Source organism: Artibeus jamaicensis, unplaced genomic scaffold, assembly GCF_021234435.1.
Source record: "Artibeus jamaicensis isolate MK-2021 breed Jamaican fruit bat unplaced genomic scaffold, CSHL_Jam_final contig_432, whole genome shotgun sequence".
In the NCBI taxonomy this organism is placed as follows: Eukaryota; Metazoa; Chordata; class Mammalia; order Chiroptera; family Phyllostomidae; genus Artibeus; species Artibeus jamaicensis.
Genome location: NW_026521828.1, coordinates 14,244,811 through 14,259,856, shown reverse-complemented (window position 1 = coordinate 14,259,856; position 15,046 = coordinate 14,244,811). Strand labels below are relative to the sequence as shown.

General features: G+C 41.9%; 1 protein-coding gene across 3 annotated transcripts in view; it reads left to right on the top strand.

Moving 5' to 3' along the window:
- FBXO38 (F-box protein 38) overlaps window positions 1-12,130 on the top strand; it is a 46,996-nt gene extending 34,866 nt beyond the window's left edge. For all 3 annotated transcript variants that reach the window (XM_037161865.2, XM_037161864.2, XM_037161862.2), the window contains 7 exons: window positions 4,619-4,719; window positions 4,924-5,026; window positions 7,602-7,768; window positions 9,061-9,206; window positions 9,820-9,923; window positions 10,441-10,554; window positions 11,318-12,130. In XM_037161865.2, coding sequence (XP_037017760.2) covers window positions 4,619-4,719; window positions 4,924-5,026; window positions 7,602-7,768; window positions 9,061-9,206; window positions 9,820-9,923; window positions 10,441-10,554; window positions 11,318-11,496 — 914 coding nt within the window. In that variant the 3' untranslated portion in view covers window positions 11,497-12,130. The remainder of the gene's footprint in view (window positions 1-4,618; window positions 4,720-4,923; window positions 5,027-7,601; window positions 7,769-9,060; window positions 9,207-9,819; window positions 9,924-10,440; window positions 10,555-11,317) is intronic.
- Window positions 12,131-15,046: the final 2,916 nt, after the last annotated feature.

The following is a 15,046-nucleotide window of genomic DNA, read 5'->3' as shown; positions in this document are numbered from 1 at the left end:
CTAATTAGGACTCTGATTCTGATGTGCAAGTCCCAGCAGATAAACTCTGCTTCCCTCCCACACTTAGGGAGTCTTACTGTGGGTGAAGTTTGCACCCTCTGCCAGGAGTTAGGACCTGAAGTTGCTGGGGCTGGAATATCCTTCTCCACAGTTACTTAGTCATTTTTTCTGAAGTCTGGTTTCATTTCTATCTAGTAAAGTTTGCCAGGATATAAGCAGGTAAGTACTTCAGCCGAGAATTGTTTTGGTGAAGATACACTGAAAGCATATATATGTATATAATTTCATTAGTATTTATAATGTGTATACTAAGGCGTTACGTCAGATGAGGGTGAGCACATTTTCTTAATCATAATTCTGTTTATGTATCTGACCTTATTTTTAAGTTATATCCTCTGCCTTTATTAAGTCACGTGTATCTATCAATGAAGAATAATACATTTTTATTTTATCCAAGTCTCCCTCAATTTCTAAATCTTAAAATTAGCCCCAGAACATCAAGTCAGTACATTTTTATATGCTAAGTAGAGCTGATTGCATTATGTAAAATTAAACTCATAAAAATAAGCTTTTACAAGATAAATATGAGAACTTACGTGCTAATCATCATAGTAGCATAAACTCAGATTTAAAGATAGGAGTTTTATTTGAAGATTTCATTATGATCTACAAAAACTAGTTCTGCCATATGATGAAAATACATTTTTTCCAGCTTGAAGTTTAAATGCTCTGATATTTTTTATCCGTGAGAGAATTCATCATTCTCACCATTTCGAAGTACGCAGTTCATTGGAGTGTGTTCATGCTGTTGTGCAGCTGTCACCACTGTCCCTCAGAACTCTGTTGTTGTCCCGAGCTGGAGCTCTGCCTGTGAATCAGAGACTCGCTGTGACGGCCCTGCTGTTGCAGAGTTTTATTGTTTCGTATTTGTACAGTCAGATCTGTGTGTGTGTGTGTGTGTGTGTGTGTGTTTACCTTTATGATTTTTTTCTTTATTTTTATGCTATGGAAGCTTTTCTCTCCAACTGTTTCAGATAATTGTTCACAACTTCACGTTCTTTTATTTGTTTATTTTAATCTGTGGGAACTAACTTGACTTATTTTAAATTATCACCAAGTTGTGTCAATACTGTTTATTGACATCCATTCCCATGTCATTATTTTGAAATGCTTTTTTATCATGTATCTTTGATACACCTAAGTTTGTCTCTGGGCATTCAGTTCCAGTGCTCTGTCTGTCCTCTTTTATTCTTTGTCAGAACTTCCTTGACTAGTCATTTATTACTTATTTTCATAGTTGTATTTTATAATAACTTTGTCAAGCTCTCAAAACAAATCTTGGTTTTAATTTGGAATTCTGTTACATTATTGAAAAGATTATTGTCAATTTTGCAGCATTGAGACTTCCTTATGTAGAGACTGTTTTGTCTCCTATTTTGTCTTATGTCTCTTGGTAACCTTTTATTGCTGTTACCGTTTGGGGGGGTTTGTTTTGTTTTGTTTTTAACATAGATCCTTATATTAACCACTGGGGACTTTGACTCCTTTTCACCTTGTGTTCTGCAATCCCTTTTATCATTTCCTTCAGGCTTGTTTTGTGACTAGAACTTTTTTGGGGTTAAATAATTCCCTAGAATAAAAAAATTCATTTATATAGTGCTTTTTCACTTTTTTAGTAAATTACATGTTATCTTTTTTTTTTTTCAATTAGGGAGACTTCTAATGTATGTAAGTAATGTGTATATAGTAGGTAAATTTTGTTCTAATATTTTTTAAACACAATACAAATATCCATTTACTTTTAATAACACCTTTTCTGGAGAAAATAACACCTTTTCTGGAATTCGTATCAGTCAAAGTGCTGATACGAGTATTATCCAGATCTCTTGGAAAGAAGAACAAGTTATTTGGATGGCTTTCAACTTGTTCTTTTTAATCTAGCATGTTTTTTGATATCTGTTGCCATCCTATTTGAAAAGTTTTAAGGAGAAAAATCCAAACTAATAAAGGAGCAAACTTAATTGAGTTTTTAAATTGCTTTAAATAAAACATTTGAGTTTTTATTTAGTTTTCAGTTTATGGCTTTATGTAGTGTGTGTTAGAAGCTAATATAGTTGTCTTGTGAATTTTTATTTTGGGAATAAATAGCTATACATTTTCTATTTATCCCAATTGTATAATACTTTATAAATGTCACAGATTGACTGATTAGATTGTCAAAGAATAACATTTAGTATTAATACAGGATGGCTCTCATAAACACTAACCTGTTTCCCTAACACCAATGGGAGGGGTCTCCTTTTTTGGGTTTCTGTAGCAAAAACTGTAGTATGTTGTCATTCTGTGTTTTACTGTCTGTCTTTCCAGTAGATTCTGAGCTCCATGAGGGCAGGGACAGTGTCTGCTTATTCGCCATTGTTCACCCAGCTTCTAGCATAATGTCTCATGTGGTGTGGGACATGGTGAAAAATTGTGAACTTAGTAAGTGGTAGGAACCATCACATGAAGTATGTTGATGCTGGATGTTGAAATCACTAACAATTGTCCCTAAACAAGATTAATTGTCTATAAACAGAGAAGGAGGCACAAAAAAATAACAGGATAAACTCTGTTGTCCTTTTACATTGGAAAGCCTTTGTTTTTCATGGTTATCAGCATATAAAGTACGAAAACATAAACCTCCACTTTGGGTGCTCTGGAGAGCAGACACCTAGTTTAGCTTTGAATCCTATATTCTAGTGAGGTAAAGGGGAGGGGTGTTTGAAAATCGACCCTAAAAGGAGAATGCTGCTAAAAGACCTTTCTTTCAACATGTCACAAAGGAATGGGAACCAAACTGCTGTTGTGTGTGTGTGTTCGCTTTCATTTTTGTGGTGCAGGGAGAGGGGGAGCGGCACCTGTTACTGGTTGTAGTGAGTGTGTGAATTTTGTCAGGTGAAAGAAGCTGCCTTTCGAAGGTGCCCTATCAGTGAAGAGAATTAGATTTGACACGGAGTTCCTGCAGGAATAGCGTGTGAGGCAGCCTTCCCTGGGTTCCCAAATCAGTAGTTTTTATCTTTTTCAAGAACCCCAGGGTTTGGGTTGCATTCAGGGAGATGTTGGAAGTTTGCTGGGTAGAACTTTTGAGTTCCCTTTTAGGCTTTCACTTGTTTCATATAGTAAAATTTCACAAAGATTTCAGGTGGCGGAGGAAAGGTTTGGTATGTTTAAAAAAAAAAAAAACCTTGGACTAACTAGAGTTTTCTAGAGTAACCCCAAGCCTTTGGGAATTTGCAATATTTGCACCTTATTTCCCTCTCTTTCTTAGTAATCTGTCATGTTTGAAGTTAGAGAATTACCAAGTGGAATGCTGTGATCTAGTCATGGTATGTGAAAGAGCAGTATGGTGGGATTTTACCTATGAAACTCAGTCTTTCTTCATTGGGTGTCTGCTGCAGAATGACTATCAAAATGAGGACTGACTTTTAGTGTCTTGTCTTAGAATATATACATGCTTGTTAAGTTGTAGAGATGAATTTAGAGCTTGTGTATAAAGTCATATTAGCTTTAATAATTAAACTGTAATGTTTTAGAGCTATTGGCACGTGAGTTAGGGCCATGCTAACTAGGGTTTGGCAGATGAGAGACTTCAGATTCTCTAACACAGTGACTGCCACCAGATTTCCTGGGTTCGGCTGCTGGTTCCACTGGTTTTACCTTTGCCAACTTCCGACATTTTACTTCCCTAATTTATAAAATAAGGAGAATAATAAATCTATCTCAAAGGACTGCTAAAAGGATTAAATTATTTTAGTGCTAGTGAAACCCTTAGAAAAGTGCCTGACACACAGTAAGCGCTCGATAAATATTTGCTATTATTATTCATTTATGTGCCTGCAGTGCATTCATTCATTCAGTGAATGAGTGCAATTCATTCAATAAATGTTCATTTTAGTTTATTGCTAGTGGCTGACATGGATACAAAAATTAAGACAGTGTTGTTGCCCTCAAGGAGCTTTTTAGTTTAAATGGAGCAATGAAAGAAGTATAGCGGGAATTACAGAACCTTGTTAATGTTTGGGAATCCAGGTGATTTGTCAGAAAAGGTGACTTTTGAGATGGTGTTTTCAGGGATGGGTAGTATTTCCCAAAGTGGATTTAGGAAAGTTGTTCTGGGCAGAAGGACTAGAATGATTAATGGCTTCAGAGGCATTGGCAATGGGGGCTGCCTAAGATATAGGGCAGATGAAACTGACAGGTGGGCTAAAGCGTGGCTCCAAAGCTCAGGCATTGAAATGCAATTATTAAGCAGTAGTCGAAAGTTTAAAGTTGTTGGCAGGACACTGGTGAGTTTAATCCACCAATGATCTTTCAGATGGCTTGCATGACTAGAGGTGGGAATGTTATGTAGATCGTTGAAATGGCCCAGGGGTGAGAAGGGGGCTACTGTGTTTGTGACCATGGAGGGTGATCTGGTTTTGGAGCAGTCAGTTGGGAATGTGATCTGACTATTCCACTGGGGACCATGTTATAGATTTGATAGCTGCCTTGATGGAGTTTATATACACACAATTGAATGTGCTGTCTTGAAGGAAAGAAAGCAAGGCTAAAATCTGCATGTTCCTCTTGCTTTTTCTAGAGGTTGCTAAAACAAAGCCACGCCATTCTGTGAAGCGGAAGCGGACAGCAGATAAGTCTACCAGTACCAGTGACCCTGTGATTGAAGATGACCATGTGCAGGTAAAGGAAAAGCCCTCACCTGTCAGTCCGGCCAAGGGCCTAAGTAATGGAAAGGAACCAGGGTTTCCACCATTGTATGCTTTCCTTGCTCTAAACAAAAGAAATCGGTCACAGCAGCTTCTCACTTGTGCCAGTGAAAACATTTAAGTTTTCCAAGGAAAGTGCAGAAAGAGACCTCTAACTTTAAAATCTCTCGCCTCATAGGTCCTTGTGTTAAAATCCAAAAACCTGGTGGGAGTCACCATGACCAACTGCGGAATCACAGACCTGGTGCTGAAAGACTGCCCCAAGATGATGTTCATCCACGGTGCGTACGTACCAGGGCCTGTGTTGAGCATGGCGTCATGGGCACATGTAAAGAATTAAGGGCTCACACACACTACATTACTGTGCTATTTTTCAAAGGAATCACTGGGGCGGATTATTTCTAATTCTCTCCTGCTCTGTAGTTCTCAAATAATTGGTAGTGTTTGTGACACAGACTTGCTCGGTTCATCCTTTAAAATAGCCCCTCCTTCAGTTTTCTCTAAATGGTATTTGCTGCCTGATCTGACTGAATCAGATGGGCCTCAGCTTGAATCCCGTCTCTGCTGTGGGCTAACTGTGCAAGGCTGAATGTGTATTGCGTGTGGCTGTTTTCGGGGGGAGTGGTGACTAGGCCTTACGTGTTTAACTGCTCTGGCTTTGGTTGACATGCTTAATCACGACCTGAATCATGGCATATTATCTGTCCCTCGTTGCCTGGCCCGTCAGCGACCACCACCTATACTCGTGTGTTTAATGCACGCCCTTTCAGTCCATCTTTCAAGTGTTTGCTTGTACACATGTGTATCTCTGAAACCCTGTAGGATGCTACTTTGTGTGAGTTTAAAAATGTTTCAATACATAGTATGTCCTGTACATGATCTGTTTATTTTTCTCTTTTCACTCATAATTACGTTGTTGATACCTATCCATGTAAAATTATGAAGATACGACAAGTGTCTTGCCTTGGGACAGGTATATATAGTCTCTGTGTTTAGTTTTTTTCAGTCTGTAAAGTGTGCCAAAGATGCTTACCTTATAAAGCATTTATGAAGGTTAAATGCTGTGATTGATGTGTGTGTATATACACACATATAGATCCATATGGTAGAGGGTCTGACCTCTAATATAAGCCTGATAAGTGTTAAGTTGTATTATATTAGTATTGCAGAAAATAATTAGGGGCTTTCTTTTCTTGCACTTCTTCTATAATACTGGTAGTAAACAAAACAAAACATATTGTTACCAGACATTTTGCCATAAACTAGGAGAATCCCAGAAAGGAGAAATAAACTCAGATTTAAACATATAACCTCTCTCTTGAATTCTAGAATACACCAGACCTAGGTGGGGAGCCCTAGGCCCACTAAGTAATAGCTTAAGGGGTGCCTTCCCACCAATGAGGTCTTCATGCATCTAGTAAATAATAATTGCCTATGATAGTTTCCTCCTAAAACAGGGCAGAGGCCCTTTAAAAGCTCAGAAGATCATAACGGCAGGAGAACCCAGCCTAGCTTAAGGCTGCAAACAAGGGCTTTTAGCTCTGCCTTCAGAGGTCGTCCCTTTCTCTGGTGATCGCTCTGAGAATTTTTACCTCTGCACTTGACTGGGTGGCTCTGTGTCTTCTGTAACCTAGTCGTGGATCCCATCACCTCAGGCTCAGTCTTTTGCCTTTAAACCAAATTGTTAGCTCACAGGACAAGGGACCTTAGATAAGTAACTCAGTCACTAGAAGACAGCTCAGTTATGTTGGGTGAGATGACCAAATGAAATTGGAACGACCTTCACCATGTCTGGTTTTACAGCTGAGAACCATCGAACCCTTATCACCAGCTAGTCCTCTCTGCCTTTCCTCTTCTCCTGCCTCCTTTCTCCTGCCACATCGCAGGAGAGATGAGTTGGAAAGGCTAGAGACTAGACTTGTCCCCTGTTCGAATACCAGGTTAGCTACAGGGCCAGAGTGTGCAAGAAGGCGATATCTGGGTCAGAGGCCTTACAGAAGATGCCCTTGTTGAGTTAAAAAGATCAGACACACCAGCCTTACGGTTTTATAGTATCTTCCATCTGATTCTTGCTGTTGAGTTGGGCCAGGTTATAATCTATGATAAAAATTAAATCAGATTGAAATTTGGGATGAAAAAAATGGAGATTTTTCTTAACTTGGCATACTACTATTTTATACCTGCACTATTTGGCACAGCAGCCGGCAGCCACATATGACTGTTGAACACTTGACCTGTGGCTAGTGCCTGGGAAACTGCATTGTTCATTGTAGTTAACCTAACTTTACGTAGCTGCAGATGGCTGATAGCTACCACATTGGACTGTCCACCTTCAGACCAATGATTGTATATGTTTCTGGGTCTTTTAAGGTTCTGCTTTTATACCCAATGTAGGAATTAAAATCAGCTCTGCTTGTTTTCTGTGGGGGAATATAAAATAATATATGTGAATTATTGCAGGCTTATTTGACCATCACCATAAACTGTAAACTTTGTTACCATCATTCATTCTTTTCAGTAAACATTTTCTGAACAATTCCTATGTTTAGGCAAGTGATTCTGTGGGACTTGGATTCCTTGCCAGTAAAATTTTAGATGAGAGAACGTACCTGACCTTCTAGCATATGGGTAACCCCCTTCTTTTGAACAGAACAGAGTCACATTTTCAAATTACTTAGATAACTATCTGTTGTACTTTATGACAGTACGTGATGTTTGAGATATTTGTTACATCTGTAGTATTTCATGCAAAACACGTTGGGCTAGTCCTCCAACGACGACTCTAGATAGGCTTGAAGTTGCTCTGTTACTTCGCACAGATTATTTGTGCGGCTTACTGTTGTTTTCACTTTGTAGCTACCAGGTGCAGGGTTCTGAAACATTTAAAAGTTGAAAACGCACCAATTGTGAACCGATTTGATTATGCACAATGCAAGAAACTGAACATGGATCAGGTACTAGACCAGATACTCCGCATGCCTCCTGAGAGGAACCGCATCATATACCTACGCCCAATGCAGCAGGTACCAAGCTCAGCCCCTCTCTCAGGACACCTGGAAACAGTGACACTTTCCTTAGTCTTCAGCCTTCGGGAATTTGGCATTTACTCATTCGCTCAACCCACAGTCATGCTTCCTTAGATTCTGTAGAGTTCTTTTAACCAGCTAGGCAGTCTTGCCAGCCCTCCTTCATGCTTCTCTGCTAGATTTCAGTGGGTTTTAAAAGGAAGTTACATGGCGAGGGTGGCAGTTATTCTACACATTTTCATCCTCAATCAAGTTGCCTGTAGTAAGAGAACAGGCTGGTGTCACTGCCTGATTCAGTTCTGGTTCACTGCCCTGTAGCTTGTGACTTAGCTTCTGTCTTAGTGTCTTCATCAGTAAAATCAGACGAATAAAAACCTCGTGGTTAAATTCATATGTGTGAAGTGTGGGGCAGTGGCTGGCATGTAGTAAGCAGTCCTATGATAGCTACTGTTATTACCATTTTTGTTAGTGTGAAGAGTAAACATTTTATTGTACCTAATATGAAATTATGGGTGTTGTTAGCTGAACCTTTCACAATATTCCTAAACCAAACCAACTTGCTGTGTGCCTCTGATTTATACAGTGATGTATATGACTTATTTCTCAATAAAACAATAAAAAATGTAGAGTAAACTCTATATGTAAGACTCTGCACTTAATGCCTGAAGTGAGTTTAAAGGAACTATCAAAGTCTCTGCCGTCAGTGTTCGAGCCCAAGCCCCCAAAGAGATGTTTCAACAGATTGTCGAGTGTCTACAAAGACTTGGGCAGCATCCTTCCCTTAGGGACTTTGCCTTTCCTGGAGGAGGCTGGCATGAGTGAATGCCACTGGGTGGCCACAGGGGGCTTCCTAAGTAGAGATAAGGAAGAGGGCACTGCCTGAGGAGAAAGCAAGGGGAATGAAGGCCAGTGGGGTGGGCGAGGAGCTGGGATGGCCCAGGTCAGTTTGGACAGGACCTGTGGTTCTGTAGTGCAGTCAGCACTTAACCCTGTGAGGACAGGCTAGGAAGTGAGCTCCGTGCTCCTGGGGTCAGTCACCTGATTCCAGACTCTCCCTTTAAGGGGCATTTACACAATAAATGAAAGGTAAATCGCTGAGCTTGCTGGACAGATGAATTTGCTCAGCCTCCCTGCCAGCCTGTGTTCTGGGCCGAATGGGACATTGGATTTTCAAATCAGCCAAAGGTTTTAAAATACAGGGCCCCGGGAGACATTGTCCAAGCTCTAAGAGGTGGATTTCTAAGGTGCTCTGCTTTTTGGTCCAAAGCTCTCTGTGCTGTGTTCTGTAGGTGGACACACTGACACTGGAGCAGAAGCTGTTCAGTGGTCCCTACCCCTACCACATCTGCATCATCCACGAGTTCAGTAACCCTCCCAACGTGCGGAACAAGGTGCGCATCCGCAGCTGGATGGACACCATAGCAAACATCAATCAGTAAGTCACGTGTGGCCGGGAGGCCCTTCTGCGAGGGCTCGTGGAAGCAAATCCTATTCTCTGTTTTCAGATGATCTCATCTCGACATTTTCAGCACTGAGACCCATGAGATACAATGTGTGAGAAACTGAGGCAGTGAGAGCCTAAAACTAGAAAGCCTGCATGTATTTGCAGCTTTTATTTTCAAATGTAAAGAAAAATTCCAGGAGCAGGCTATACTCGTACAGTTGACTTCCTTTCTTTAGCCTCAGGACATAGAAAAGAGAGCCAGTTAAAAATCTTAAAATTAATGTTTTACATCATCATAAAATTGGACTTTTAAGGCATTTGTTATATAAGCATTATGTTAAGCACCTTATACACCAAGACATTTGATTAGAGAGTGGCTCTGTTTCTTTACCTGAAATGATTTTGAAGATAGTAAAGAAAGTGATTTTGACCTGACTAAATATGTATTCTCTATATTGAGTCTTCTGTTAGGTGTTTATTATTTAATCATAGATGTTCATTAGAATCTAGGCCTAGCACAGTTTTGACAGTTTCTTTCTACCCTACACCTCAACATAATTTCCAGTTTTGTGATTTTTATTTGACTTTTTTGTGCTGCCTCCAGAGAGCTCATTAAGTATGAATTCTTCCCTGAAGCCACGAGAACTGAAGATGACTTAAAGAAGTACCCCAGGTACCCCTGGGGCAGAGACATCTATACTTTAGAAGGTGAGCTGTCACAGACTGGTTGGAAAGCTGAAGATCTGTCACCTAACTAGATGGAGAGACGTGTCCTTGGGAGACAGGAATGGGAGCCTTACAGTTGGTTCAGATATGGGTGCTTTGACCATCTGCAGGTAGCAGGGACCAGCTAACAACTGCTCTCCCTGGATGAATCTTTACTATCCCGAAGGTAATCCAAGCGGAGTTGAAACAGAGGGGAAGGAAATTGGAACTTGCTCTAGTTTGACAGTTGGGAGTGACTCGAAGGCACCTGTCTCAGCCTCTTTATTTTATATACATGGAGGGAGGAAAAAAATCATCCTGAGGCTTCATGAAAGCAGAGCCTGACCAGGACCCCATGGCCAGATAGTGGCAGAACAGGAACTGGAATTTATATGTCCTGGTCCAATAATGCTCTTTCAGCCAAGAGGGGTGAGAGCACATTTTACATTCTGCTTACGAAACACGGCATGTCCGGCCCAGTTACTACTACCACAGTAGCACTGTTGACGTCTTCTTGTAGGTGTGGTGGACGGCGCCCCGTATTCCCTGATTTCCGACTTCCCTTGGTTGAGATCACTGCGGGCAGCAGAACCCAACAGCTTCGCCAGATACGATTTTGAGGACGATGAAGAAAGTAATTACGACTCGATTTGTGTTCTGGTTTGAGCCGATCCTACTGTGTTAGAACATATCAGCTTGTTTGAGAGTTAGGGTCAGTGCAGCTCCTAAGTCACTTCCCATGTAAACATTTTTATTTGCTTTTTGTTAATGTTTGGTTTTCCTAGAACAAAAAATACCTCTAAATTTGTGCAGTAGATAATCAGTTGACTTACCAGGGATCTCTGAAGGCTGGTGGGAAGGACTCCTTCAGACAGATTTCCCTACCTCAGTGTTTTTATTTCCTATTTATAATTTTGTTACTCCTTATTGTCAGTTATATTTCAGATTTGTTCCACTTACATTAACTGTCCTTTTGCTACTTATGAGCAGCCTCTTACTGGGTAGCATGGAGGAACTTAGGATTTAGATGCAGGAATTTGGGGGGGAGCTTGAAGGAAGTTGTGAATGTGGTTGTTCTAGGTGTTGGCACCCTTGTCTACTTACAGGATGTTTTCAAAAACTGTTTTATGAGTAAATGAGTTTTATAAGCTCCATGTACATCTGTGACTTACTGAACCTCTCGGGTGGATTTTCACCCCGGGCCTACCCACCCACGTGTGCTGCCCGGGACGTCAGCCACGGCTGTGTGACCAGGCCGAGGGGCCTGCTCCATGGTCTGTGTCACACCAGTGTGCACATCACTGCATAGGCACGTCTCGTGGACCAGCTTAATTGAGCGCCTTTCCAAAGGAGTCTGTTAATCATCCATGTTTCCCCTTTTCTTTCTCATTTCCAAGGCACCATCTACGCTCCTCGAAGGAAAGGGCAGCTGTCCGCAGACATCTGTATGGAAACAATAGGGGAAGAAATTTCAGAGATGCGTCAGATGAAGAAGGGTGTGTTTCAGCGAGTAGTGGCCATTTTTATCCACTACTGCGATGTCAATGGCGAGCCGGTGGAAGACGACTACATCTGACTGGGCCCTCCCGCTTCCCGGGGTTCTGGTGGAAAGCCGCCGGGCCGGCGCTGCCAGAGAGAGCTCCGTGGGGACTGGGGTCTCGGCTCGGTGTGGTGTACAGGAAATGCATAAGGAACCTTGAAGTTGTATACAAAGATTTGTACATAAAGGAACTATACAAAGACACTTCCTAAGTACCAGCTTTATATCATATGTTTATATAGTTTAATTTAAAAATTCATTTTAATGAAGGCAGATCATTGGAAAGAGTTCATTTTTTGACTTAGTTCATAAATGTCACTTTTTGGCTGAGCCCCCATTTACTATATTCTTAATAATCACTGTCATCCCCTTAAATCTGTGCCTTTTCCTTCTCGAGCGAAGCAGTTTGAGTAAACCTGTTGGAGAGTCTCTGTGTCCCGTGTGCTTTCTTTGTGTTCCTAGTGAAAGAGCTGAGCCCTGTGGTCAGAGGCAGCCACACGTTTCTGTACAACACTGTGGGGCTTTCTCTTGGTATTAGAGTTGCCATATTTCTTAAAATCAAATAAAAAGACTCGTGAGTTTAAAAAAACTGAGTTTTGAGGGGGAAATGGAAAAGTTTGCAAAGCATTTCTAGTTATTTATTTCCACATTCAATTGTGTATATGCTTTATCTTGAATATAAAAATAAAAGTTTATTAAAAACTTTTTCCTTGCCGTGGACCTGAATCCCTCTTTTTAGAGAAGAATAGCAGATTACAAGAAAGGAGTTGGGGGAGTGGTGTCTGAGGTTCCAGTATAACTCACTGTCCTGTCTTGTACTCTTTGAGTTTCATGACTGCACAATTTCCAGCTCATGGACCCACAGGACAGAGAGAGCACAGAACAGCATTTCCCAGGCTGGTCTCAGGAGATGGCTTCTGTCCTTCCTCAAGGAGAGAGGTTAGCCTGGCATGTCAGAGGTCTCTGTAGTTTTAGAATATCTGATTAATACAAAAACCTTTTTAAAGCAGCACCTGCTTTGCCATGTGCTGGCTGAGTGACCTCAACAATTGCTTCACTGAAGGTCTGGGGGAAACCTTCCAGTCTTTTCAAAACATCCATGTGCCGCATGATGACGTTTCGGTTGACAACAAGCCATGGGGACGGTGGTGGTCCTGGAAGATTATAATGGAGCAAAAATGTGCCTGTCCCTTGGTGATGGCATGGCCATCTGGTAGGATCCGCCCAGCACGTTACCGTTGTGGGAGCCCTGGCAGGTGGCTCTTACAGTTTCTGTAACTGTGATGAAGCTTGGACTGCAAGGCCCCCGTCTCAAAGTGGCTGGACCTCGGCAGCCACAGTCCCAGGTAAAGGAGCCCGGCTATGTCCTGTCTGAGGCTCCATTGTTTCAGTGGCCTTGGTTGTTGACCTCACTAACTGACCATTTGGGCTGCTCGACTCTTCCCATGCTTTATATTCTTTTTTAAAAAATTTATTTTATTGATTATGCCATTCTATCTTTCCTGCCTGACCCCACTCTGATGCTGGCTCCGCCCCTCTTACTGGTGTGGCTGAACTGGTTCGTTGTTGTGTTGTCAGACTTCCATATAGTTCAGTTTTCTGTGGTTTGGCTGCGTTTTTTGTTGCTAAAACTTTGTTGTTTTTAAACTTGGTTGTGTGAGAAGGCTCAATGTTTCCACCTACGCCTCCATCTTGGCGGAAGTCCTCTGTGCTTTATATTCTTGCTCTCAAGGTTTAAATTCACAAAGAATGAACCCTGGAGACCCTGAGCTCCTGCCCTGAACCCCAATTAAAGCAGAACCTTGGGCCCATGATCTCTCTACCCTTAAGCTCGCTGTGTGGCGTCAAGTGTCATGGGTCATTTCCAGGTCTGTAATAAACCTTATCTTGAAGTTCGCCTGGGGGCTATTGCTGAGGGCCACCTTGCAATATGAAGAACACATCAGTCCAATCACAACACTGGCTGATGATAGGCTGAAACTGGCACAAAGCAATCTCGTGTTTGCTGGTGTCCACAGACCTGATGGGTGGCCCCTCCTGTGAAAGTGCAGTTTGTACAGCTACAGTAGTAACTATAGCAAGTGGTTTTGTGTAAATGCACCCTGCTGTTTGCACAGCAACAGAATCACCCAAGGACACATTTCTCAGAGCCTGATCCCCTTGGTATGTGGTATGAAAGCAGTGTGTGAGCGTGGTCTGTCCAGGCAGCAGCCCTTTGTCTTCTCCAACCCCCTCCTTGACAGGAGAGTAACAAGCCCAGAGGGACAGCTCACCAATGGTCCAGAACTGGTTAAGGACTGATAGGACCAGTGGCTGATCCCCCGCCTCCACCCCAGGCTGCCTCTTTCTCCTTAATGTCTACAGAAATTTGAGGGTACTAGCAAGTTTTCTTAACACTAAAACAGCGTAAGCGATAATCAATGTCTTTCTGCAGTCTTTCCCAAGGCTTTAGAAATTCTTCCCATTACATTAGTAATGGTCATCTCTTTAGTACCTTGTTTTTAAGTCAGGTAACCTCCCTTTTACCTAACAGACCATGTCCCACTCTCCAGGTTATAACAATGGTCATTAAAAAACAAGAAAGGTATAGAACATTCTATAATAGATATTTCAAAATAATACAAAACCCCAACCCTCAGTTTATTCAAACTTTTTCCACTGTAACCTTAACCAAATAATCTGACTAATGCTTAGGTGAGCCACTAGAGGGCGCTGCTTTCTAACTTGTTGATCCATTGTGCTGTCTCACTCAGTGCACTGTTAGAGTAAGTACAGCAGAGGGGGTGCTGAAATCACCCTACAGCTGCCCAGACAGCACCAACTGAAAAAACAAAAAAGAATTTGGGAGATACCTACTCCAGAAGGCAGTTGAACCGAATGGCTACATAGCGATCATCCTGCAGCGGAGGTCAGCACAGTTTTTATGCACAGAGCCAGGTAGTAAATATTTTAGCCTCGATGACTCAACACCACTCTCATGGTAAGAAAGCAGTCACAGAGGATCCAGCAAACACATGGGCTTGGCTGTTACCACAAAACTTTATTTACAGACACAAATTTGAATTGCACATAATCTTTACATGTCACAAAATACCTTTTGATTTGTTTCCAACCACTTAAAAAGTAAAAACCATTCTTTGCCTACAGACTGGAGGCCTTGCCCACCACTGGGTTGTGTCCTAGTTGTCCACTCAACGATGTGGAGCTGGCACACTCCGAAAGGCCTTAAGGGATGTCTTAGGGAGGGATTGGAGAATTCATGCCACTGTTAGAGGGAGAACTGGGTTTTTCTCACAGTGCTCCTGAGTCCTAATAACCCCTCCAAATAAGACCCGGCACCATCATTCTCACAGGGTCTTTGCATTTGGACTTAGAAGGCCTGGCTTTGGATTCTCACTCACTCACACGATTTCTGGGTGACGTAGAGATAAATGGTCACAACCCTGACTCTGGAGCCTCAGTTTCCTCATCTGTAAAATGGTTAACAATGAACGATATGCCCACCGCCCAGGGCAGTGGTGAGGGCCCGACGAGAGCCATCAGTGTGTGGAAGGTGTGATGAGTGGGGGCAGTGTTGCTCCCACTG